The 27,955-nt window shown below is 39.8% G+C and overlaps 1 protein-coding gene across 2 annotated transcripts; it reads right to left on the reverse strand.

Moving 5' to 3' along the window:
- Positions 1-1,719: 1,719 nt before the first annotated feature.
- On the reverse strand, positions 1,720-27,453 carry ttbk2a (tau tubulin kinase 2a). Of its 2 annotated transcripts, XM_037542129.1 has the most exons (16): positions 27,205-27,453; positions 21,879-22,020; positions 19,483-19,630; positions 18,400-18,473; positions 17,901-18,041; positions 17,647-17,751; positions 14,532-14,597; positions 14,184-14,276; positions 13,976-14,101; positions 13,649-13,806; positions 12,800-12,995; positions 12,485-12,696; positions 10,180-10,726; positions 7,572-7,892; positions 5,658-6,514; positions 1,720-4,200 (listed from the first exon to the last, which is right to left on the reverse strand). In XM_037542129.1, exons 2-16 carry the CDS (start codon positions 21,945-21,947, stop codon positions 3,783-3,785), a joined length of 3,531 nt encoding a protein of 1,176 aa, XP_037398026.1. In that variant the 5' UTR covers positions 21,948-22,020; positions 27,205-27,453; the 3' UTR covers positions 1,720-3,782. The 2 variants fall into 2 exon arrangements, with proteins under 2 accessions (XP_037398026.1, XP_037398027.1); XM_037542130.1 differs by lacking the exon at positions 7,572-7,892.
- Between the last annotated feature and the right edge of the window lie 502 nt (positions 27,454-27,955).

Raw genomic sequence — 27,955 nt, forward strand, 5'->3', positions numbered from 1 at the left:
ATTGTTCCTCACCGAGTATCAAGATGAGGTACATCTCCATTACAGGTGTTTCACCACTTGAAATGTATACCTCACTATACTACACAGAAAAAACAAAAGTCTAAAGAAAAGTGTAGCCACAGTTTTTGAAATGATTGAAAAATGTCAAATGACAGTGCGACAGTGCAAAGTATAACTAAAATAACAGAATTCATTGCCTTGGATAACCAACTGTTGAGCTCTCTGCTGTTGAGGACGTAATGTAATGTAAGGCACATTTCAGACACTCCTTATTTTTGCAGAAGCAACAAATATACCAAATTAAGACACCACTGTATAATACTGAATCTGAAAATTTTACTTTCATTACTTGAGTTTATATCTCTTATACGTTCTGGAATTGTTTGCTTAAATCATCTCTTGCTTCAGACTGCCTTGAGATTTTAAGTAATCTCAAATAAAAAAGGGGATTATAACATGTTATACTGTTATCTATAAAAGAAGTGCATTCGAGTAATTTAATTTTCTGCCTTACAATCACTTTAAATGACTGTAGTGATACGATAGTATCACTGTAGTGTGATCACTGTAGTGATCACATAGTAAAAACCGTCTTTCAGCAAGATCAAGGAACTCATGCTCTGGAATTCTAGGCATTCCACAAAAATAAAAAGACCTGTAGTCCAGAGCACTTGCTTTTGTTTTTAAAATTTGATCAAAGCATTTTAGAATCACATTACCCACAAGTTGAGTGTAAACCAACATGTTCTTTTCTTTTCATCTTGAATAAAAGATGACTTTCCAATTCCAACAGTGCTGTGTGCAAAAAAAGATAAAACATTCCCTTTGAACATTCGGCATATGCGTACAGATGGTGCCTGGTGTGCCCAGAGGGCAGACACACCTCTGGTCATGAACTCAGAGGGTTCACCATGCAAGGAGCTTATGGGTGCAAGGCGGATCAACCAAAAGGTGTTAATGCTTATATGAATACTGCGTGCAGATGTGTGCATGCAGGCGAGTGTTGGTTTGTACCGTTCAACATTAAGTGAAGTGTAGCATGAGAGAGAGAGACAGAGAGAGTGAGGGGGAAAAGAAGTAAATAACAAATTTCTCACCATCACGATGATTGCAAAAGTTTGAACTTTCCTTATCCACCACCCAAATTAACACCTCCTTAGGCACATACAGAAGTGCATCATACACTTGTAATGATTGTATCATTGACTGCTATTTCTTGTTAAACAAATCACAAGGCTGGTCCTCACACTAACACTCCACAAGTTTCACTCAACTATCTACAAAACGCCTCCACTAAGGGCTACAAAGAGCATGGACACAAAAGGAAATAGAAAAGAGAGAACGATGGCATCAACAAATTCTAGAGTTCCACCGATCTGTCAGTGTACCTGCCACTGCAATATGCGTTCAAGCCCAAATAAATATCTTAATAAATACTATATTACAGGTTGTACAGAGCTCAATGCAAATACACAATCCCCATGCACCTCATGAACACACAAACATCTGTTTCAATGCTCTAGTTGCATGAAATGATGAGGTGAAAATAAAAATGACTAAAACTACAACAACTCACCTGAAAAAAAAATGTAAAAACTGGCCATTTCAATAAGAACCTATAGCATCAACAGCAGGCATTTCCTTACTGTTCTAAAAAGGCCAACATCTTGAGAATAGAGTGCTGCCGGTAGAATGGAGGGAAGAAAGCTGAGAGATGTGATTCTTTCTTATTGTCTAACTCAGTGGGTCCCAATCCTGGGTCCTGTTTCAACACTTTTTAAGATGCCCTTCCCAACTTTGACTCAGAAAGTTTGTCACTCCTATGTTACATAAGTGGCCAATCAAACCAAAAAGTGAAGAGAGTACAGCGAGGAGCAGATCTTTTAATCTGGATGTACTGACCATCGGCTAAGTTAGCCTCTGTGTGCTAATCAGCTAGCCATGAAAAATTTGTAATAGAACCCCTTTTTTTTTTTTGAGAAGTCTGAACATAGCAAACATAAATTTGCTGCTTTGCCTGGCTATTAACCAGTGCAGCCTTTAGTGTGCTAACTAGCAAGTTAGCAGAGTAAAGTCATGAAGTTGCATCAGCAATTATGTATAACAGATGGAATAATTTTTAAACTAGAGTTCAGCAACTCAAATGCTATTGTTTGAAATATATAGCATTTTAAAGTAGTTTACTGATATGGCATATAAACAGCTTTATCTGAAAATAAAAATGCATCAGATTTGAATGATTTTTGAGAACGTTCTGTTGCTGAAGCTGAAAATTGTGTTCACTCAATCCCTCATCCCTCAGAGGCCTCATCTAGCATCCTTTGCTTTAGCTAATGAAATAATGAAACAGTCCTTAAGATGCCATCTGGGATTCTTCTGAGGGGAAATGGTAAGGCCAAGTAGACGAGGGCATGTTAAAACTGGTATTGAAACTGGCAGCTGGGCATTTTGGTGTTTTCTCTGCTCTAATACACCTGATCCAACTAATAAGCTAATAAACAAGCCCTGAGTTGAAGTAGATGTGTTGAGACGTTATTCCACTGGGCAGTGCAGTACAACACGGTATGGTTATAAATCTGTGATCTTACATTTTTTGGCATTTTCACTGCCATACTCAAGCTGAATGTACTTACTTTTCTTGCTGGGGTACAAAGACTACAATACGGGTGGTGCTAGAAGTTGTGTAGACCACTGGTTGGTCAAACACAATCTTGGATTGGATGACTGCCATTAAAAAAGAAAAAGAAAAAAAAAAACCACTAGCTAGTCAGAATTGGTGTGACATTTACGTAAAACCCAATGCTGAATTAAAAGGTAAAGCATATCAGAATGTAAAGCTTCTTCACAGTTGCTACTGATGTCTGTATTAACTGTCAACGCTACTTTTGTTTGACAAATTATGTGACCTCCACAGTATCCTGTCTACATTCATGTTTCTGCAAAGCAATGGAACATGGACATACAATAGGTACTCATTCAGAGTATGAATGTTCTGTGTTTGTAGTAATAGTACCATGCCATACCACACTGCCTTTAGAACAGGAAAGACACTAAAACATGTGGGACAGGGGTCCTAAACTGAGAACCACTGCTCTAACTTAAATGGCACACAGGAAGCGGCATCAAAACTAATGAGTCGAACACTGTAGTAAGACAGGGTACTGTATATGGATTACATTACTGTGCAAAAGTCTTAGAATGGCCAAAACTGGGAAATCTGGGAAAAGAGTGTTTTTGTTCATTCAAACCATTATATAACATCAGCATTAATATAAATAAAGATTAATACAACAAAAAGTAACACAAACTTTTCAAAAAGTTATTGGTGTCTTGTAAGTTGGTTACAAGCGTAGCAGTTCTCCTCGATGCACCTCAACCACTGCCTGGATTCATCATAAAGTATTTGTTACATTTAACCAACTAAGTGAAATTACATGCTTTTAATGAAGTATTGACTAGCTGTTTGCACATTGTTATGCTAACACACTGGCAATTTATCATATAAATGTTTGTTTGTTTTATTTATTCTGTTTATTCTTAGCAAACAAAAGCTTTTTTCCCCTGATAAATAATTTTATAAACTATAAATTTAGTTTACTTAGTGGCCTATGATTTTTGCACAGTACTGTATATTGTTTTTAAACTATACTGTTACTGGAGCGAGAGCAAGCACAAGGATCCATTGCTCCAGATCCCACTAGCTTCTATCTCCTGTGCTGGTCCGCTGGTGATTTGAGCGAGTGGAGCTTTGTCAGGGGCGGTGTTTGGAAGGGGATGGCTAACTATCTGCTCAGCTTGCTGGAGCATTTGGGCTCGCGGCCGCAGGCTTTGGCTCGGGGCGAATGCAGGGGGGTGTGGGTGTGCATGCGCCGCATAGGTGGAGAGCCAGAGCAGCTGGGGGGTGAGCGGCTGCGTCCTGTGCAGGCGGGGCGGGGCTCATGGCGGGATGGTGAGGAGCTGCCGGAGCGCTGCAGGGACGAGCAGCTGCGGGGAGAGGCGCTGGAGCTGCGCTGGTGGTGGTGATGGTGGTGGTGATGGTGAGGAGTGGCTGAGTGGCCGACACACACCAGCCTGGGGCCCGTGGGCTGTGAGCCACGTGGGGAGGAGGCACGGCCCGAGCTGCTCTGCATCAGCTGAGCCAGACAGGTCAGCAGGTCTGAGTCACTGGTGCTACCGGCACGAAACCGGTATCGACGTAGCCTGTGGAGAACAGAATAATTAAAACAAAAAGGACTATGATAAAGAGTTTTACATGTACAAACCATAAATTAATTCAGTAATCAGTTTGAAGGAATAGTTCAGTGACTTTTGTCTCTCTTCCCCAAATCTGATGATCGGCCAAGGCCTGTCTGGTGTCTAAAGTCTGTTTTGTTAGTTTTACGCTAGCCTAGGTAGAAAGTAATAGAAACAATAATCAAGCCTAAATAAGAGATTTCTTGACAATGTGCCAGCATCACTCTAGCAACTTAGAATTAAAGTAATACTATCTGATGTAAGAATGTAAGACTCATCATTTGACATAGCTAAGTTGGCTAAACATGTTTAACATGATTCCATGTTAAAACGGATATCTATAGAGCAAAGCCTGGCCTTACCATATCATCCCTTGGACATCCTCGGACAACACGCAGCAAACCAGGTTAATTCAAATCCTATATTGTCTCACTTAAGATATGTCTGGATAAAATTCATAAAGCATTTAAAATATCAGATTTTAAGCATATCCCTCACTTAGGTAAACAAACATTGTACTGAAAACAATGTCAATCTAAAAGGGGTAAATATTGTTAGTGATTTGTATGAAAATAGGTTATTAACATCCTATCCCAATTTTATAAAGAAATATAATTGTGGAGATTTGGAAATACTTACAAATAAGGCATTATATTCAGAGTAAATTTAATGTCAGAGAAAGTAACCTTTCAACTGAATATTTAAATCTGCAGCATGAAGCTAACAAATGGTCTGTATTCTATAGAATAATTAGTTAATGAGGGATACATGTGACAATAAAACAATATGGCAAAAGTAGGTGGGTTGTAATATTGAAGATGTGGGGGTGAGAATCCTGTTAATCATAGGCAGAAATATTAGAGGCGTTAAAGGAAAATTAATTCAGTTTCAGACACTATCCAGACTTAATAGAATGGGCACAGCTGATATGATTTATGCTGAAGGGACAGACACCTTTTTTCATATGTTTTTAGAGTGCTTGGTAACATTTTCAATCTGAAGTAAAATTCTTAAAATGTTGGGGAAATGGTTGGGACCTACAAAGACACAGAATTTCTACATCAGTGCATCCCTGCTTGCATTTTTATAGACATCAGTGTATCATACAGTCTGATACAACATACTGTTATCAGCCTTAGGCAAGAATATTTATGTTTTTTAACAACATGGTTTGAGGTAAATGTGTGATTTTTATTGTGGCACAACATCACGGTAGTTTTAAATTACTATTCAATCAAATGTACCATTTGTTTCTCAAATAGACTTCATTTGTTCACTTTTTATAGAAAAACACAAATGTCATACCATAATATTTTATCATCTGTAAACAAGTATGTTTGAGATTCCTTAACAACTCAATGCAGTTGAAGCAAGTGCATCACCAGACACTTCCATCAAATAACTGTAAAGCATGCAGTCTTTACCTGCCATCCACTACCGGGCGAATGGGTGGTTTGCCAGGTGGGGGGTGGGGCAAGAATTGACTAGCCTGTGCCTCCTGGGATGAAGTGGGGACCACAGGTCGGGGGATCTTACTCTTGCGCGACAGTGGGCTAGAAGAGGAGGAGAGTGAGGGGGCGTCGTCTCCCTGCCGGTCCGAACGTGAGCCTGGGAGGGACTCGTCATCCTGAGAGCGGTCAGAGGCAGAAGAGAGGGGGTCGCGCTGGACAGCTGCTAGGATGGCCCGCCTGTCTGAAGAGAGTGAGGGTGAAGCACAGGGCGAGGTGGGTAAGTGCTGAGCTCTCTTCTGCATAAGCTTCTCTTTAGCAGAGCCTGGAGGCACATCTGGCAGCAGACTAGATGGTTCCAGCACAGGGATGCGGCTGATCCGGCGGCTGGAGGCTGGGCTACCGGTTTGAGCAGGAAGCGAAGATCCGTTCTCTTCCAGTGGGGGGCGCTGGTTGGGTTTTGTAGGACCATCAGGGTAGCTGTAGTCCTTGTCGGGGTCCTTTATCTCACACAGATGATCTTCTTGAGGGGTGTCTGTAGGAGGAGAGTGACCATTCATTAGCACGTGACTTTGGGGTGAGTGGGGTGGGCTTTCCAGGCTTGGCACTGGGCTGGGCACTTGTAAAGGTTTATCCCCATTTGTCAGTGGTGCTGCCCCAGCACTGGAGGGGCTGACGGGATGGGAGCGAGGTTGCTCCTGAGGGGAGCGGATGTCTACTGTAATGTCTTGTGGCAGGGCATTGCCATTGTCATGTCTCTCCAGCAGGGGGCATTGTGGTGCACTGTCAGACGCTGATTGTGAGGATAACACAGAGGGACGCTGAGCTGTCAGCTGAGAGAGACAGAGAGACAGAGAGTGAATGAGAGTAAACATGCATGCTGCTGACTGAACAAAGTGGAAGAAAAGTATTAGTACACTGTTTGTTACTTAAATTATTTCAGCAACATATATGGCCCAGACACTAAACTCAGTCTGGATATGGAGCTTCATGACTGCACAGAAAAACACACTGGACTATGATTCCATAAGCAAAATAAACCATAATATAAATGTAATGATCAAACCAAAAACAGACACCATACACCACAACGTAAAGACCAAAGCAGACAGCTAACTGGACAGTTAAGTGATTTTAAAATTGCGCTAGACTAGACTTAAAAGGAATTTGCAGGCTGGGGGTGCTGAAATTATACTTAAATCTTACAAGCAGCACACAATGGTTTGAATGATCCTTTATAGTACGTACTGTTATACTAGACATGTGCTGCAATTCAATGATAAGATATCCCATGATATTTAACACACACTACGTTGTTATTGTGGACACACTGAAAACCAATCACAGTCAAACAAGGTGCAATTTTCACAATTTACTGCTGATTTTTTCGAGATGCGGAGCAGCACTGGCATTGCTATATAATAATAACAAAGATCAACCAAAATAATAAAATCTACAGCAAACCAAAGACATGATGCTTATTAAGACAATCCAAAAAAAAAAAAAAAATCACTGTGATATTACATTTTTCTATCAACACATGCCTATATAAAATACTATTTTTAATCATATTTGATATGACTTATTATTTTTATCAGTTACAGTTAAAACACTGCAGCACCTCCAGTTCCTCTATCCCTTTTCACATGCCTCATCTGCTCTGATAAGAACACTTGAGCTTGACAAAGTACTACATCTGAACATGCACAGGTATTCTTGGGGATTCACAAGGAAAAAGAGCCCTCCAGAAAACAGGAAAACAAAAGCAACAGTGCACCAGGTCCAAAAACTGATAAAGTTAGAGTTGGATCCAGGACGAGGGGAGAGAACCAAAGTGTGACGTGAGCGTGTGAAGGGGTGGTGGTTGGACAGCGGGAAAGGGGTATTCACCTGCTGCAGTTGGGCACGGGTGATGCGTATGACTGAAGGGAACTTTGTGTGGGCGGCACCTGGTGGGATGGCCGGCAGCTTCCTGTGGCCAGGAGAGCGGGCGGAGCGGGGCTGGGATGCGTGGCACGAGGAAGAGGAGGAGGAAGGGTAGTGATGGTGGTGGTCTGCGGACTGGCTGCGGCGCAGGGCCGGCGGAGAGCGCTGTTGCAGGGGGTCCGACAGCGTGGCAGGGACGGTGTGAGGACTGGGGGAGCGCAGCAGTAGCGGGCTGCTGGTCCGGACTAACACCTCCTCAGGCAGAGACGGGGGGGAGGTGGGGAGCTGGGAGAGGAGGTGAGGAGAGAAGTGAGGCAGGAAGTGGATAAGAAGTGAGAGGAAAAGGGGATAAGTTAGGTATTGGTGGGTAGTGAAAGGTGTATGTAGGACAGGAAGTAGATGAGCAGGGGAGAAACAGGTTAGTGTGTTCTGTGGGAGAAACCTATTTGTAGAAAATAAGTTTTCTCACTACAGATATACAAAAAGAGCTGCAGGGTAGTGTTATCAGGGTTGTCATAATAGACTGATATTCTGATTATACTGATGATCAATAATTGTTGAAAAATGGACTACTGAAAAATGAACCATCCATAGTTTTTCAAATGATAATGCTGGAAACTACTGGAAAATACTGGGTAGCCTTTTAAAAGGGTTCATTAAAAATTTAGTCACGCTTGTGTCCATCAAGCTCTTTTCCTTACAGTAAAAAAGACCAAGAGGAGACTTTAAAATATGCATTATCATTATGGATCGTTCAACCAAAGGCACTGTCCAGTCATGTCATAGAGCTTCATAAAAAAGAGAAAAAAAAACTAAAAAACTGTGCTCCAAGCAGATTTTTAGTTAATAATTTAAAAAATTTAGTTGCTTACAAAATGATTGAACTTTATGTAGTATTCCTACATTTAGAGCATGTGTGCGAAATATTCATTTCTGAATGTAAATAGTTTACACCATGGGTTCACATAGCTTTGGATTGTTGTACAGCTGGAAGAACCAAACTGTAGGTTTTGCTTTTTTAATGGATATCTACAACTTGACCGGACATTCTCTAAGTGAGTTGGTGTGGGATGTCCTTCATCCAAATTCTAAATCTTTACCAATTCACCAAAAAGGTAACTTCTAATCAATAAATAAAGATAAAAATCAAGGATAAAAATACACATCCTAAAAACTGTATGCTATAGTGACTGACTGCTTACATCATCAAGATATATCTTGATGTACTGAATTATTATACATGTAATTACATTTAATGAGTACTGAATCAGGGCCAAACAATGTGGGCAAATTATCTAATTGCAATTTTATAGAGGAATATTATGATTGCAATTTAAATTGTCATTATTAACTATAATAATAAAAGGTCCACGCTGGTTTTTGGGCAAAAAAAAAAAAAAAGAAAAAAAATATCTTCTGCCTTGAACACTGAATGTAGTGCCTCAGACTACCAGTTACTTGTGGTTATCATGTATGCATTATGTGGGTGTTTAATTGATTCTGATGGATCTAACTCATGTACAATGCAGTTTACATACTCCAGGTTATCAGGTTAGAATTACCCACTTTGAACTTGTAGGCTATAGTTTGTGAGTTTGATATAAAAATGATTAATCTAGCCCTTTATTAAATTACAAGCCTTTCGGCAATACCAGCCCTACTATGGAGTGTGTGCCTCTAACAGTTACCAAGCTACTGCACACGTGCAGCTAAAATAAGGCTGCCTAAGGAGCATGAGGGAGCTCCTCTCTCACACTGTGGTTTGACCTGGCCGATGAGGACATTGGCTCAGGTAACACGTTGTGCCTGTGATCAGGTGAGCTCACTACTGCAAGCTTACATCACACAGGCTGAAGATGAGCTCTCATTAGCACAGCTGACGTGTGAGCAGCCCTTTGAGAGCAGCAGCAGCCTGCTGGGCCTGATAATGTGTGTGTAGTGAGACATTTTGTGTTTTAGTACAGTTTAGCACTTCTTGGGAGCAGAAGTAACACAGCTGTTAGGAGTTACTGCATGGAAAACTCTGCTAGAACAGAGAGACAAATAGAATGCTGGCCTAAATACTTCACATAAGAAGGCCATTAAAATCAGAGGGTTCGGTTAGACATTCCAGATGTTCATCAAAACACAGGGGGTTCAGTAACTCAATCTTTTTCCACAAATATCAAAGCTTCTATTAGAGGCACAAACAGGCAAGCAGTCAAGCAAAGCAGCACAGCACACATGCCTGCATAAGTTTCTGATGGTTATGCTCTCAAACCTTTACAGTAAGGAAGCCCATTCCCACCACATAATGACCAGTTAAACATAAATGTTAAGCTTTTATTTTTCTATTTTATTTATTTGGAGATAATACGTTTTTGAGATACTAAGACAATATTTCAAGATACTAAGTCAATGTTTAAAAAATTTGTCTGTATTTTGAGGGTCTACATCAAAATTGTGAGAAACGTCCATATGATTCAAATCCAAAATTTTGACATACTGTTGCCAGACATCACCTTTTCCTCTATCTGGTTGGAATGAGCGTCCATACCACTGTGGATGGCTTGAAGTGAATAAGGAAATTTACCTGTGTGAGAGCCCCCTCGGCCAGTGCTTCAGCAGGGCTGGTGGGGGAGACTAGGGGCAGACCACCTGCAGGCCCCACACTCAGTTCCAGCCTCTCCACTCTGGGAGGGGCCAGTGATGAAGCCCCAAGAGCTAAAAGGTCAGCCTGTGCAGGGCTGAGGTTGGTTCTTTCCTTGTCTGGAGACTCAGCCATTGGCTGCAGCACCTCAGGCTCTTCCTCCGGCTCCTCTGACGGACTGCTGGTCAGTTTAGCTTCAGGTCCAGGGCTGCTGCCAGCCGCCTCACGGAAGTCCTGCAGATCAGAGGCGCGCTCCACCATCACCCAGTCACGAGAGTCCACATCTTGCCGGCCTGAGCTCAGGTTAAGGGCCACAAAGCCACTGCTGGCTGCACCGTCGCCTTGCTCTGGAGAGCCAGGGGAGGCAGGTTTAGGTGAGGAAAGAAGCTCCTCATCGTAGTGCCACACTCGCTCACTTCGAATAGCCTGGACCCCACCCACATCACCCTCCTTCTTCTGTGCCAAACCAGATGCTTGCTTCCCTGCACCACTACAACACATAGAAAGAATATTATATATATATATATATATATATATATATATATATATATATATATATATATATATATATATATATATATATATAAATAAAAATTAAATTAAATAAAATAGGAACTAAGACCAAATAAAACAAAAAAAATTCAAGCTTGTGTCAACACTGCAGATGAAGGCAAATTTTGCCAGTTCAATAAAAACTCTCTGCTCCTGAAGTGTAGTCCAGTCACTAGAGTGAGAATTTTTGTTATTTACAGTAAGCATAGCTACGTGATGACATATGGCCAATGAGTGCTTTGTAAATAAACAAAAGCCAGTTTGTTTCCTGATGTACAGCCAGAGAGGACCAAGCCACTTTTCTTGAAGTAAGCAATAATGAGTACTACAGGAGTCTGATAGATTGTATCTATAGGAGCAGATGCACATACATAAATTTCATCATCATAATAAAGAATAGACATTAATGTCGCTTCAACAATCCTTTTCCTAGTGCGCATAAATAAACACATTTTGTGTTGATACAGGAATCAAAGTTTTTGTCTCAATTTGCCTGTGAGGTTATCAATATGGCATAAAAGTACAACTGTTGAGTAAGCCAAGGTACTTATATTCAGTTACTCTTTGGTGTTGGATCCTTTTAAGGTTCTGATTTTCATAGTACTGAAAACAATGTTAGAAGCTCTGGAAAAACATGATCTCATTTTTTTCCTGCACTTAAAACTAGTATATGGTTATAAAAGGCTGTTTGAAGGCATTAAAAGGGCACTGCAATTTTTCCACTGCTAGAACAATACACAACAGTGTCACTTGCACAATGATGCATTTTGTAGCCTGCAATGGATGTGGCGACATCATTTAGGTATATTTTAAAGAAAATCCATCTAAGGACTAAGCCCCGAGGAACACCTTTAGTTACTTGTAACGGGTCTCATTTATTTTTGCCAGACAGATAATTCTGAACTCATCTAGTAGCACTGTGTGTAAACTCAATATTTTGCAGATTTTTTAAGAGTAGAAAATAATACCATAGACAGAAAAAGTTAAGTATATCATTTAAAACATGTGTAGTAGCAGATATAGCACTAGTTTTTTCTTGGAAACCAGACTGAAAAGTTAGAAAAGACAATTCATTTTGAGTAAAACATGCTAAGCTTGCAATTGCTTTAAAATGCCCAGTAAAATTACACACCACTACATGTGATGTACCAAGCATAACCATGCAAACTTCTAGGTTCATTGAAAATACCACAATCCACTAGTAAGCCACTGACAACATTTGGCACAATAAGAAATGAAAAATATGACAAATGAGCCCCTGAAACTGGTGAGCAGATGAAATCCTGTATCAAACAAGAACAGAAAACATTTCACTTTCAGAACTACCGCAGCACCTCCTCAGTTCCCAAACGCTTACAGAGTGCTGAAGAGGTGATGAAACACAGCGGTGAACAGGCCCCCGTCCCAGCTTTTTTGGTATGTGTTGTTGGCATCAAATTAAAAATGGGCAAATATTTTACAAAAAACAATAAAAGTCTTCAGTTTCAGTTTCTGTACAGCATCCCAACTTTTTTGGCATTGGGGTTGTATGTTTTGACAAAAGCTAAAACACTTTACAACCTGGAAATAAAAGCTGGATTATTTGTTATTCTGAAGCTCTGTAAAAGTATTGCATTGTTGCACTTATCCTCTGTTGTTAGGGCCTCAGTGCATTAAATGGGATTACTGTGTACACAGGGGCACTATAAAGACTCACCATGCCTCCACAAACCTCTCTGTATTGGGCTTGGGCTCTAAAGTTAGTCTCTTCTCCAGCTCAAAGCTGTGGATGTTACGCAGTTTCCTTAGGAGAGGAGCATCTTTATCTGAGGGCATCACCTCAGAACGCACCCGCACAGGAGAGCCCAGGCTGGGGCCGGCGTGAGGGCTCGGACTGCCTCGGTTACTGTGTTCCTCTTCTGTGGGCCCCTACAAGTACACAGTAGAGAAAACACATGAATCCAAAAAAGTCAACAGCAGAAGTAATATGTGCAACCACCTAGACTTAAGTAGTTTTCTGTGGAGCTGGCACCTTCCAACCAGTGATGCGATTGCGGTTCAAATCCTCCCACACCTCAGCTTCCTGGTTTCTCACAGGCAACCTGGGAGAGTCTGGCAGGTGCTCTGGAGCAGGGTTATTGTCTCCATCACTCAGCTGTTCATCCTGCAGGACTTCATCCGTGTTCTCCTTCAGAAGATCTCCAGGCAAAAGAGAGGCATTGGCCATGCTGAAAGAGAGCAAACCATATCACTTACAACAGGCACACCACAAATTGTATTAATTAAAAACGGTATTTTTTTAAGTGATATGGCAAAAAATCTAAATGCATTTCCCCTTATTCTCAATATAGCTGACATGTGTGATGTCTGAGGTTTGCTGCTTTAGTTTTGCACTGGTGCTATGAGGGCTAATCAGGCTAACAAGTAATGGAAGCTTATCACCAAAAAACATTTTAAGAAAAGAAAGCAAATGAGTACTTTGGGACAATAAACCATTATTACAAGATATTAAGTCACTATTTTAAGTATGTCAATATATTGGTCAATATATTGGTAAGTTAAGTCGTTATTTTAGTAACCCAAGTCAATATTTAGCAAAAATAAGCTGCTATTTGAAGACACTAACATTCTGACATATTACTCACAGAAACAGAGAAACAGAAAAAAAGCTTAGGTGATGTTTTCTTCTCCATCTGACATGAAACGGCTTCCACACTTTAACTATCACAAACATTAAAGACAAGCACTGCTAATGAGGCTAAAAAGAAATTAAACATTAGTAAGCATGATCCTAAATGACAACATTGTCATATTATCCATTATTTTCTATTATTAGCATTAAGTTTGCTTGAACTACCAACGCTAAAGGGGTACTACTTACCCCATGTGGGCTGGCGTGAGGCGTGTGTGGTGCTGAGGCGTGTTGGCGGCGGTATTCATGCTCAGAGAGCCATCTGTGCCTGTCCTCTCCCAATCGTATGGGTCATTCTCCACTACATTATAGGTTTTCATACTGTTCTCAAAAACCGCCATCAAAAGCTACAACAGAGACAAAGACACTAGTCACACATTCTGAGAAAAAACAGTATTCCATTCATAAAACAGCACAAAAGAACATCACAAAGCTTCATATGTGTAAATAAATAGAACATACAAGGTTAGAACATACAAGGTTAGAACATACATGTATGACTCAAAAATATGTCACCTGATAGTCTGGTTTGGTAAAGTAATCTAAGCTGCTAATGTGTTCCAGGAAGACATTAAACTCTGGGGGCAAATGCTTCAGCATGAGGCGATGGTCGTAAGTCTCTTTCAGCTTCCCCACTTGTTCCTAATGAGTAAAAATACAAATCATATTCAAATGTAAATGTGCTTTAAAGGGATTCTGGTGCACATTTCTATGCAGCACCCACCTTGTCCTTGATTTTTCTCCAAGGCAGCTGACCAACCAAGAACTCCACCAGCATGTAGAACAGAGACCACAGGTCATCATGTCTGCCCATTTCCTGCAATATCAAAATCACACTTAACCACTACAGTCAATTTATTTGCACAGCTATTAAGTTAGGAGACTACAATGGAGGAGAACAACTGAGAAATCACATATAGCGCAAGTGATAGAAAAGTATTGCCCTTTCAGGGACTTCTCATGCAACAGAACTTTGTATTTTATAGAAGAGAGGCAAAAAGAAGTCAGCCATAATCTTTTCAAGCCAACTGGCATCAAACTAACAATAAAGTGATAAAGAAAATGTACATACCTTGTTCTTATGAGCATTGATGGAAGCATATCGTACTGTACCCCTAAACCCTGCCACAGGACGAGGCTAACAAATAGAAGATGAGAACATTACATTGCAAGCCAAGTACATGGAGAACTTAGGAACTTAGAAAATGAGAAAAAATTGAATTTTTTTTTTTAATAAATGAAAGGGATCTGACAAATGTAAAGAAAAGACTTCAGCATGGCTAGTATGTTCTTTAAAAATGTAATGTATGTAAAAATGTAATGTAGTAGATAACAGCATGTCATATAGTGTAGAGTTGACCAACCTGGCAAAATATCATATTAAAATGTTTTTAAAGATTTGGATAACAGACAATATGTAACGTGGCATTCTGACATATACACAATGCACACAGTGCCACATTTTAAAACAGCCATCAAAAACTCTTGGCACAATGATTTAGATTTTCTGAATTTTATTTTATGTGGCACAATGATTTTTCATATGCTTTACTTCATTCATTTCAAATAAACTCGATTAATTATGTTGTCTTTTTAATAAAACATTTAGTTGTTCAGTGTTCTGTAATTATTGACAATATCCACATTATGCTTAGAGAAGCACAATAATAAAATGTATCATGTTATATTCAGGCCTGGATCATCCCTTGAGTTCTGTGGGCACAAGCCACTAGGGGACCCTTTATAAGCCATCTTTTCATTGTGTTATGGCCAATCATGGTCAACTCCATGTCTTTGCTGTACATCCACTTCATTTTCTCTTCTGATCACTGCTTAGCAACCATTTCACTATCTGCCATTGCCAGGGTCAAGCTTTTAGTTATTTTTTTATTTTTTATTTTTATTTTTTTTTTTTTAAAGCAGCAAGCCAGCATTTCTGTAAAAGTGCCTTGAAGATACACAATACACAAACCGGACAAATGCTTTACCTTCATCTTGGTTATGTACACTTCAGCCGTCCGGTTTTAATTCGGCTTAGTTGTTTTCACTGGTATAAATGTCGCACTTGTGAAGAACGGACGCATGTTTCATAAGGAAGCATTGTGTTGGCCAGTGAGTTTTTGTTAACCGGTGTTCTTGTTAATGTGTGCAAAATCTTGGTATTGTTTTGTTTCGTTTTTACCTCTATATAGAGTGTATGCAGGATGACATCTGGGATTGCTGTCAGCAATGGGCTACAACCTCATTTCATGGCATATTATCTTTATGCAACCAGGACATGTCAACGCAGTGCCTTCTGCACAATAATGAATAAATGTTGAATAATAAACATTAAATTAGGCTAGCACACTTACTTACTTTACGCTAACTGGTATTTACAGTGGTAACATGCACCCAACACCATGGTTGGCATGCTGCCATTGAGGTGCTGCACAGGCCTCATGTAACCCTCTGCGATATTATAGAAAATGCACTGACCAGCAAAAAGGTAGCCAGGCAGGAGTCCTACAGACATTTGTGCCCAAGGGCCTTTAATTTGATGATCTGGTCCTGGTTATATTGCCCACTTCTAGTTATAAACCATTTAGCAAGTTATGCCTGGCATCAACATACTGCCTGGGTGATCAGATCAAAAGTGGACAGCATTAAGTACCAGCAAGAACTAGGCATAAATAACATTTGCAGTGCACTTAAGTATCCTGATGCCTCCCTGACAACATTGAGGGACTATATAAACAACTGTATCCTCACAGAGGAGATGACAGTGGCTGCTTGAAGCAGCTTCTTCAATCGTCTCCTCTCCTGTTTGTTTATAAGTTCTGTTAGCAGTCCGCACAATCTAAAGTTTGTTTAAAAGCAGTGGTGGACAGTAACTAAGTAAATGTAATTTGTTACTGTACTTAAGTAGTTTTTTGTGTATGTGTACTTTACTTAAGTATTTCCATTTTGGGCAACTTTTTACTTTCACTCCAGTACATTTAAAAGTCAAATATCTGACTTTTTCCTCCACTACATTTTGAGAAATCTGTTGTTCCTTTTGGTTTTTGTGTGTATAAAAAACGTAAAATGTCAAAACAAAAGAAGTGCAAAGCAAGAACACCAATCAGGGCACAGCGGTCACTTTATTCTGAGCTTGTTTTGACCTGTTGATCATACCAACCCAGTGCAAGCACACGGTTCAACATTAGTGCAGCAGCGTAAAAATTTGGGAGCACATACGTCCCTAAATGATGAACTAACCTAACTTTGTAAATAGACCACAATATAGAAATATGTACACATATACAGTCGTGACTGGCATGTTTCTTTTTTTCTGAATTCATACAACCACTTTCATTTTATAGTAAATTATTTTTGGTTAGTTTATGTTTATGAACAGAGACCTACAGATCAACACAGTAAAGGAAAACTTCTTTGTGAACCTGAGTTTAAAGCCAGTTTTTATTCAACTTGTAACGAAGTTACAAAGTAATCTTAAACTTGGCTTGTTTGTAAAAAGTGATTTCAGAGCTATTCGGTTCTCCCTGATGGAAACTATTTGCCTTCAGTGTTTTGTGCTTATGATCATTTTAATAGACGTCAGCATCACTAATTAATGACGTTCTATTAAAAGACTGGTTTACCAAGAGAGACACTGGAGGATTTTCACTTAAAATGAGTTCATGAAGCGAGTCTTGTTATAAATATGATAACAGGACATTAGAGTCATAATTAATCTTTTAGTACTTTTACTTTCGATACTTAAGTACATTTTGTACTTTTACTCAAGTTGAGGTCTAGAGTAAGGACTTCTACTTTTACTGCAGTAGTATTTTACCTTGGGTATCTCTACTTTAACTCAAGTACATGATTTGTGTACTTCGTCCACCTCTGTTTAAAAATCTGTACATGTACACGAACAAAAACTTGTGGGACACTGTTTTGTGACAACAAACAGAGCAAGACTGACAAAGAAAATGTGCATGGTATCCCTCCTGGAGTCATGAAATCTGATCTCATGAGGTCACAGTCAAGACACATGGAAATGGCAGTGGTAAAGGGATTTACATTGTGATCAGAACAGACAGATGCTTAAGAAAATATGAGCAGGGTCACACTGTCTGGTTCATATCCACAGCTGACACAAAACGACACACTCACACAGCAGTCACTCACAAACAGTAAAAGAGAGCAGCAGGGGCACTGACCGGTCTGACTTCCTGGCATGAGTTAGTGAACTGGCGTGCCAAACCGAAGTCCAGCATGTAGCAGGTCCGACAAGTGCTAGGGAAACGGCCCATGGCAAAGTTGGACTGAAACGAAAAAAAGAAAGGAAAAAAACCTGCTATGACATGGCAAGGTTTACGGTACTTTTACTGTTAATATCCGAGGACTGTCTGTAGGTAAACAGTTTCATGCTCTCAGTTGAACATCAGGCTGTCAGAGAGCTGTGCTGGCTTACTGGTTTGATGTCTCGATGTAGGAAGCCAACAGAGTGGATGCTCTCAATGGCTTCCAGTATCTGCCGTCCCAATCTGAGTGTGGTGCTGACCGTAAACGTTCCACGGTTCATACTTCTCCTCAGATCCGCCAAATTACGACCCTAGAAACACCCAGGAGCTCGAGATAAGATCACATGTTGCATAACTGAATTCACAGTGTCATGGTTTTCGGATATATTTGTTCACTGAATTCGTTGAAGTCCCTAAAGCTCTAATCAATTTTTGCTGCAAGTGGTAGGTCACTATTTTGTACCACATGGTACAATAATACTACAATAATAGTACAGATCTAAGATCACATTTAGGGCTGACTCCTTGGATATAAATCTTGTCTTGGGCTAATCTGCAGTGCCGCAATGGTGTTTCACCATTAAAAATCCTATTTAATCTAGGTTTTGCTTAATCTGGGTCTGGAGGACAGGGCAACCGTATAAAGAATAAAGATTTAGAAGACCATACCTGAAGCTCCATGACAACATAGTTGAAGCGGTCATTGCGACCACATCCCACAAAGCGGCACACATGGTCCTTACCTGAAGAGGGAAAAAAACAAAAGGATAAAGGAGTGCTCAAACATGATGCTTGTACAATTAAACAAAGTAGTAAAATATTTATTTTCTCTGCATAATTCTGTCACACTTGCAAAGTAATGCCAACTTGTATACATTTCCTTCTCGTGACTGTGGACTTGTTTCCCTCCAGGCTCATAGAGATCTATGGAAATGTTCAGAGTGGTTCTGTTCTCTGGGGATTGCACAGGGAAACCGGTCAGGCCTCATCCCCACAACCAGGACACACACTTCCTTTCCTTTCCTCCCTCGCTCTTGCTCTCTCAATCTCAAACATATTGCTCTAGCTCAGTTCAGCTTAAGCTCTACCTATTTTTCATTCCTCTTCTTTTATGTCTTTTTACACATCTTCTTGAAATGACTGATTCATTGGAAGAAAGACTGCAGGTTTTCTTTGTTTTATCCATCGCCATGAGATGTTTCACTCTCTGTGTTTTGGTAATGTCTCTCTTGCTGAGAAACAGGCTTGTAAAGTGGGTAGAGCTCCAGTTACACTCCTTTTCCCTCAGGAAGCAACAGAACCACACAGCTTCGAAGGCCAGGCCATTACAAAGCAAACATGATCCATACACATTGATTTTCCACTAAGCATAGAGAAGAGAGAGAGAGAAAGGAGAGAGAGAAAGGAGACATAGGAGGGAGAACAGGGGGTGGGGGGGAGGGTTCAGGCGGGGGCAGATGGAGGTGAAGCAGATGAAGGTTCCAAAAAAAAAAAACAAAAGCTCTTTTTCACTAGATCACCTACACTTTGCCCAGTGAGGAATATCAGCAGAGTTAGGTTTCAATACCCCTCACAGACCCAAATGCACACAAAAATACACAAAAGAAAATACACTCTGTAATAATGATAACGAAAATCATGACTGACTGACAAAGATTTAGATAACCTCTCTCACACTCCCTACTATATATATACCAAAGAAGCATACCCACACTTTTTAAATATACAGTGATAATGTAGAACATTACTCACCCTGTAGTTTTTTCAGCACAGCCACCTCCATCTTTAACACTTGCTTTGGTTGCTGAGCTGACTCCACTTTAAGTGCAACACTGACCCGGGTCAGCAGGTCCAGCGCCTCGTAGATCTCTCCAAAGCCCCCGCCACCGATTTTCTTTAGCTAAAGAAAAAAGAGAAAATGACATAAAAAATGGGTCCGATGAGTAAGGCACTGAATCATTTTGCTGCTTTTTGCTGAGGAGTGAAACTGGTTTATACACAGCATTTATAGCAAAATCTCTGCCTTATAAAATTTAACACTTTAACGGTCCTTTAACCTTTATTTGGTGCTCTTATATAACTAGGTTCAGCTTATTTTTGTCATTGCATTTATGTGCCGCTATACGACTAACACACTCAAACAGCCATGCAAACGTATTTCCTGCCAACCCTCCACCCTTCTGGTCCAGGCCCAGTGGGAGCTGTGCTCTGGGGATTAGCACTGACCATATCACTGCAGTGCTTATGCAACATACTACCTCAGGAAACCATGCAGTGCTGACCTCACACCACAACCTGACCACAGTGTGGGGACAGGGTCACTGCTTGTCATTGTGCACTATTCATACAAAGATGTACTGTGGTGTAGAACACAGCCTGTCACCGCGAGCTCTCATACACACACACACACATACATACATACCCACAGCACTGTGAACAGCAATGTGAGTCATTACTAGCTTTCATCAAGCAAAACAATACATTAGAGCTATAATAGAAGAAACTGTTGTGCTGACAACTTAAGCTTTGTGACCTAATTATTTGTATACAGACTGGAAACATATTACATCAGGCAGTTCGTGAGCTATGACTGCTAAAGCTAGGTCTTGGGATCAGGCCATAAAAGAATAAGCAGTCTCTTTAATCAAGCTAAGTTCTGCTAGCACCCCTATGGGTTTCTAGTAGTATGTTAGTACTAAGATAACTGCAATTTACATTAACATTTTTCACCCATTCTAGATTAAACGTGGACATCTCAAGCTTGTAATATGTACATTAAAATATATTTTAACTTGTATGCAACAATGACTCCTTCAGTAAAGAGCCCTGACATAGAGCTGTGACTATTTTCCATTTCTAAAATCAGACTGAAACCTTGTTAGACCACGGCTCATATTGACAGCCAGTGATGAATCTAGGACTTCAAGAAAGCCTAGAATGATTTTTTTTCTTGTTAAATTTGTAAAAATGTGATTGTTTGATTCTGCCATCAATTGCTAATTATGTTAGGTTAATCTGTGATTAATCCACAATGAGCACACTTGGCTGTAGCTACCAAGAAATCAAAGAGAAAAAAATTATTACTGTATAATTTTCTGCTGGCCATTTCAAGAATTTAATCCTTCTGTTTCCAAACAAAATTGAATAATAATAAAATAAATCAGGCTGCTAATGCAATACCTGCAAACACATGATGATTATATTCAATAAATATGATAGAGACAAGTATTATTTTACTTTTTTTTAACAGAAATATTTGGTCTTCCTCTCTGACATTAGGAAAACTAAAGGAAAGGATCTCTAATAAGGATGAATAACATTAAGCCTTACCGTTCAGTTATTACTCATGAGACTTGTTATACAGTTACTGTTATTTCTACAATTATTATAATACAATTTGATATCCTGTTGTAAAACTGATGTACTTACTAAAGATGATTTAAAAATGTAAGTGTACGTTTAAGTTAACTCTGTTAAACTGTGTGCATGCTACATGATTTTTAAAACTAACAGATTTCTCACACAGACAGCAAGACAAAGTTAAAGCCAGAATTTCTTGTCTTTTTTTATGAGGGTGCAGACAGAAAATGACATGGCAAAGACAGAGTATAACATGACAAGTTTCAGCTATGAACAAGAAATCAACCTCCCAGAGGGAGTAGCTCTACAGTTATAACGCAAACTGAAGATGTGGTTGAGAAACACTGATATCACAGTGAGAGCTAGCTCCTCTGTCTTGGTGGTCCACTGCACATGCATCAGTCTTTGCCCTTTTTCCTTCATTCTGCTAGTGCTCTCAATGGCTGCTGCTTGAATCACTCATAGAGTACATCGCTGACCATCTCACACCACATGACTCTTTGCACTCATGAAACTTTACAAAAGCGTTAAAAAAATTAAACATGTTGGAAAATATCAAAGGTCTTCTTACACTACCAAATCATCTAAGCTGTTAATTGCTTCTGATGGAGATCCTGACCTGGAAAATCACTTCAGATTTGTCAGAAGGGGTAAAGTGGGGTTCAAACTGGGCAAAAAATCATCTAGTGTAGGCTGAGCTTAACTCTGGTGTGCTGTGAAAGAAGTTCAACTAAATTATTACATTTACATTCATAGACAGTGAACTACAACAGTGCACAGCCACTCACCACTTTCCATCGTTCCTTGACGAACACGGCTGCAGACAGGATGTCAGCTTGCTCCAGCCCTCCACTCATCCTGACTCTGGACTGCTCCCACTTCTGCCCTTAAGTCCAGCAGCTAGGGCTTGGGCATGGCATTAGGGCCCTCCTAACAAGCACAAATATCAACAGAAACACAGTTAGTCAATCTAAACCCCTAAAGTCTTGGCCTATTATTCAATTATTAATCTTAAGGCTGTCATCATCCAGTAGGGCTGGTCAATATATAATTTCTTAAAGAAACAGTTCACTGAAAAATCAGTCACACAGTTTCCCCTTTACCCCAAATGTAGTTAATTGGCCTGAAGTGATTTGGTGCCCAAAGCTTGATTCTTTAGTTTTGCGGTGTTGATAAAGAAGCAAAAAACACCTCTATGATAATGCTAATTTCTGCTAGTGCTTATAAGGGTCTCTTTTAGTATGTTAGGGTTAACAGCATTGATGCAAGTGTTCCAAATTAAACATGGACATCTGAAGCTTGTAAAAGACATGTTGTTTATATGTTGATAGAAAAGATATGTTGAAAAGATATGTTGTTTATCAAGAATGCTTGTACCTGTTGTACTATGACAGATGAAGAACAAAGAAGTATTTCTGAAGTTGGACAATGAGGTTGTATTCTAGCCTATTCTATATTTGAATCCTGTAACACAGAGATATAACACATATTTTACCTTTTATATAGCAGTTAGAAGTTGGCCTAGAGTATTCACCCCCCCCCAAACACAATTTGGTCTCAACCATTGGAAATCAAAATTTGATCTGTTGTTTTTACTGTTCAGCTTTTTAAACCCTGTGATTCCAAGCAAAACTTTTAAATACAAAGAAATAAGAGTATTACTATAACAGCTGCAGCATTAAAATACAAACATAATGACACTAAATAATAACAATATAAAGTCACAGAAGATCCAGAAAATTACCCATTGCTAATCAGTGAGTCAAGACATCAAACATGTCTTTGCTGAATGATTATATTTAGGATAAAGTGAATGTTGTGTAAATATGATTATTCAGTGAATTACTCCTTTAATTGCGACACCAGTCTCTGCAATATTCAGATAAGCCTCTAACCAAAACGTTTTACTGTGCTGTGAGCAGCCTGAGTAACCACATTGCGTGTATGGATGAATGTAGATGCTAATCAATCTTTAACCACTTCATATTAGGTGTTCAGTAATGTGTTTTCAGTATATTGGAATGTTCATTGCAACTGTAATATGAAGCAATATAAACTGTAATTTTTGATTCTCAGTATTTGGTCATTTTGTTATGATCATATAAACCTATGGGGGCAGTCATGGGCTGGAGGTTAGTGAACCAGCCCTGTGACCGAAAGGTTGCCGGTCCACGACTGAAGTGCCCTTGAGCAAGGCACCTAACCCCCAAATGCTCCCCAGGCGCCGTGGATAGGGCTGCCCACTGCTCCGGGCAAGTGTGCTCACTGCCCCCTAGCGTGTGTGTTCACTAGTGTGCATGTATGTCAGTGTTTCACTGCACGGATGGGTTAAATGCAGAGGTCTAATTTCACAGTGTGCAAACACAGTGACAAATGGTTGTAAATTCTATTCTAAAATATTGCAATGCATCTTTTTATGCAGTATACAGTAACTATGGGAGATTCTAATGATGGAGTTTATGGAAGGAATAGTTTTGCCATTTTGTCAGTTTCCTGAGCCAGAACAGCAAACAACCCAGAGTTCTTCAAAACTATAGCCAACTTTCTATAGCCAGCTAACACTAATGTGAAGAAAGCTAATTTGTTAGCCTTCTTTAATTTAATCTATATTGTTAGAATGTTGATTTTCTTCCATCTTGATGCTCTCTAAATTTAAGTGACAATTTCTTTGGGCTCCAAATGATGAATTTTTACACGAGACTAAGATCTCTGAGATCCTCAATGAACTGAAATCAAATACTGCAGAACCACAGACAAATAACTGACAAAAACACCTGTCAAGTTGCACAGTAAAAGCCGACCTTTTACACAAGCTTCTTAGCAACTTACAAAACAGAGCTAAATAACGTATGAGTTAAATCAGTGGTTCCCAACCTGGTCCTCAGAGCCGCTCAGATGGTCCAACTTGCAACACTTAAGGATGAAGAAAAAATGTGGACCATATTAGCCCTGAGGAGCAGGTTGAGAAACACAGATTTAAACACACACTGATCTGCAGTGGAGAAAACATGGCCGTAGTGGATACAGAAGAAGCCTGAGCCAGCATGCCATCTGAGCAATAAAGTGGAGCTGATGGATGAAAGAGGAGTCTCTGTTGAGTCTGAGCTGCAGCTGCCCTGTCTGCCGCCTGCAGCTGTCCCATACAAGCAGCATGTTCACTCTTTCACTGCTAATAATGTCTCAAATGCAGTACATCTAACAAACACATACTCTCACAAAACATCAACTGCGGCAAGAATCTGCAAATCACTGACCTTTAAAGCTGAAGCACATACAGTCCTGCAAGCCACTCCAAACCAACACGCCTTCTCATACAAATCAATAAAAGAAACACTGACTGTAAAAACACACATCATATTACTGACAATTCAGTACTAGAAAAAGAGACAGACAGACAAGAGAGTGAGTGAGTGAGAGAGAACAGGGCTCAATTGTTCTGAACAGCTTGTTTTGTTTTTCTGTTTGACGTCAAAGCACTGAATCATTTCAAGACATTAGAGCACTTTCTAAGAGTCTTTTTTTTAAACTCTCATTCATGCTCTCTCTCTCTCTCTCTCTCTCTCTCTCTCTCTGGCTCATTTCTTAAAATTGGTAGCAAAGGCCAAGAAATATTAGGATAACAGTGACTTCATACATACGCAGGAGTGTAATGTACTTTGGCACTGCGATGTGTGTGGTAACACAACATTACATCTATAGCTCTGCTACAGAAAAAAAATAGTTAATTGTGCGAACAATTTTACTTTGAGTAAATATTTACAAAATGCACTGTCAGCAAACTGACAGTTTTAGCGCACAAAAAAAAAACATTACAGCAGGCAAACATTCCGCATTACCTCAGACACATTATTTAAATTAGATACACACTATCAGACAGAGTGATTCTTCAGCAATTTTCAATTCACTTTTCCTCTCAAACCTGCATCTCAGGTCCTGTGTCATCTTATCTGGTCATTTTCTTCATTTTGGACAGCATGATATAGATAAATTATACTGTTTTGCTTTTACAGTGGCCCCAAAAATTATTTGGACACTTCACTTTTAAACAATTTAGCCACTGGTAAGCTTTAAATTGCACATATTGCACAAAAACGTTTTTGAACAAAAGAGTCTGATGTAGTACATAAACAGTGTTAAAGTTTCAAAATATACCATTCGCTTCACAGTTCATACAGACCATAAATAGAAATCAAGCTGCAAAAACAGCTTGTTTAAATGCATCACCAAAACCTATCACCTTCAAATATATCTGACTATTCAGTCTACAGCAGTTTAGCCCAGTCCACTAACACTGAAGTTATAAAGAAGGTTTCAACCTGGACTGCTTTTTGAATTGCTGACATTGCTGACAGTGAGAGGTTGGAAACAGGCCAAAAAAGTAATAACATCTGTTTGTGTTACATAAACCTGCTCAAACATCATTAGTGGACCACAGTGGGAAAAAATAAATACAAAATATATGTAGGATATGAGGCCTTAATTAACCTCTTTAGGTGACTTTATGAAATGTTTATCTAATTTTTTTTTCTGATATTACACTTTCAGCATAACAACACTGATGGTGATGGTGGACTCTCTGTGTGGAGAAATGCAGAGTACTGTAAAGCACAGAGGTGGAAATGTTCAATTCCGGGCCTGTTTTTCTTACAATGTTATCAATGAACCTGCATTCATGAATTCAGAAGTGGCCAAAGGCACTGCTGATGCAAACCTGCAGATGTCCATAAAGAAGGTCAAAGGATGACACAAGCTGTCTGTTTGTCTGTTTGAAATAAATGCAACTTGACATTTTGATTCCTAACACAGTGAACCTAATACAGTACAGCATAAATGCCCAAATACTTTTTGGAGCCAATGTAAAAAGCATTACAAATAGATTTTACCACCGAGATGTGCTTTAGTGTTTATAAAACAGCGAACCCTTGATGAGACACGACTGAAGATCTTTTTTATTTCAATTATTTTATTTAATATTACCATTTACAAAAATACTTCCTTTGTTTGTCAGATCACCTGGAGCGTCTGATGATGGTCAGGATGCCCACAGCAAACCGTGATATTTTTAGGGGGCATATTTGCGTATTGAAACCCTGCTGAGACCGTTTGGAAAGGAAGCTCGTCTGTAACTGTGTGTTTGATATTCATATATAAATCAGTATCTTACAATGAAAAGGTTCGTGGTTTCCGCGGGAAGACCTAGATGCACATCGGAAAGTGTCGCTGCTTTTACTGAAGTGGCTGAGGAGCTCGATTTAAATGGCTTAGAGAACTGCTGTCCCCGAGACTGAGCCCGAGCCCTGCGCGGCAGCTAGCCGGTTAGCCACATAGCCAGCCACATATCTCACTACAGTCGGTGGATGCGGCCCTAGACTAAAGAACCAACACCGAAACATAAAGTAAACCGATAAGCAGAGAGCCCATAGACATTCAAGTCGATGCGTAATTGTGTGTGTTTTATTAACGATAGCTGTGAGCGCTTTAGCAGAGGTGGCTAATCTGCTACTCAGAATGCGACCACCAGATAACGTCGTTTTTTACTTGGTTAAATGAAATGCCTAGCTAGTTATGTCGGTATAACGATGATGGACACGCGAACTGGTAAATGTGCGCAATGTTGTCAATAGGTCTGCTAATGTGACATGACTGGGAATGGTTTAAGTTGCCGACGCTTAAGTCAGCGTCTTATTCTAGCTCTCACGTTCCACCTTAAATGGTGCAGCAGTTACTGTGCCGAATGTAACTGCTATAGCATTTAAGGTGGAACGGGAAAATTCGAAAAATAAGCTGGCGAATAGGTAGCCAACTTCAGCCTGGTTAGCTAAAACCTTCTGCCCACTAACCGAAATATGATCTGCAGTACAATAGCAACCCGCTTGTTGCATAGCAAACCTCTCTGCGACGATTTGCTACATGCACACAGCAAATTTAACCTACCAACGTTAGAGCGCTTAAATGCCACCAAAAGCCTCTCAGATAGCTACCAGCACAAAACGACCTTGTAAAAATATCTGGAGAAGGCGTTCATCTGCATGGTAACGGCACAGTACTGTCAGTGACGTTAATATCCTCAGCCATCTGAATCCATGTTGCTTTCCCTGCTAGCCTGCTACCCACCTCGATGAGTCGCGCTAGCTGCAAATCCCTGTAATCCAGAAAGCGCCGAGGCCGGGTGTGGTTAAAGACTGGTGCAAAATACGCTTAAAATCATGTTGACGATCCACAAGCAACCGCAGACAGTTGCTCCATCATGAGCATCATGAGCATCTGTTCGTCCTGGCATGTGGGAGGAAAAGCAGGACGTGAACATTTAGTAAATGCCCCGTTCTTCGAGCCGTCCTCTCAGCATCTCTCGCTGCCTGCGGATTCGTGACGTGCCTGCGCACTAGTGATGGAAAGTTTGAATCAGTTCACCGAACCGATTCCTTTGAACCACCCGTTTCAATGAATCCAACGTCCATTTCAACGATACATTGATTCACATGTAAGGTCAAAGGAAAGTCGTTTTAGCTTTTAATACAGAATTACTCGTGTCAGAAATTCACGTTAAACAAGTGAAATGTATGATCACTAATCACAAAAAAAGTTTACTATAAGTAATACTATTTTAGCACAAAGGATTCCCGCTAGTAAGAATTCATAACTTTTCCTAAACAATTTTAATGAAAAGTACAAATTTACTAGAATGAATTGCATTTAATACGTGCTAATTCAAAATTGAAAATGCTAGCTATTATTACTTACTTAATTATATTATTAATACTTCTTACTTATTCTAATTACTATTTTTAAACATTTATTTCTGGTGAAAACTGAATTCTTATATTTTAAAAGAATTTAACTAGTATGAATATATCGTACGTGTCTA

The sequence above is a fragment of the Pygocentrus nattereri genome, chromosome 10, assembly GCF_015220715.1.
Source record: "Pygocentrus nattereri isolate fPygNat1 chromosome 10, fPygNat1.pri, whole genome shotgun sequence".
NCBI classification, from domain to species: Eukaryota; Metazoa; Chordata; class Actinopteri; order Characiformes; family Serrasalmidae; genus Pygocentrus; species Pygocentrus nattereri.

Coding starts and splice junctions, on each gene's coding strand:
- ttbk2a (XM_037542129.1), bottom strand. CDS start 21,947: ATGAGTGGAGGGCTGGAGCAAGCTGACATCCTGTCTGCAGCCGTGTTC. Junction 18,474..19,482: donor TGTGCTGAAAAAACTACAGG/GTGAGTAATGTT, acceptor TTCCCTCTTCAG/GTAAGGACCATGTGTGCCGC. Junction 17,752..17,900: donor TACATCGAGACATCAAACCA/GTAAGCCAGCAC, acceptor TTTTCGTTTCAG/TCCAACTTTGCCATGGGCCG.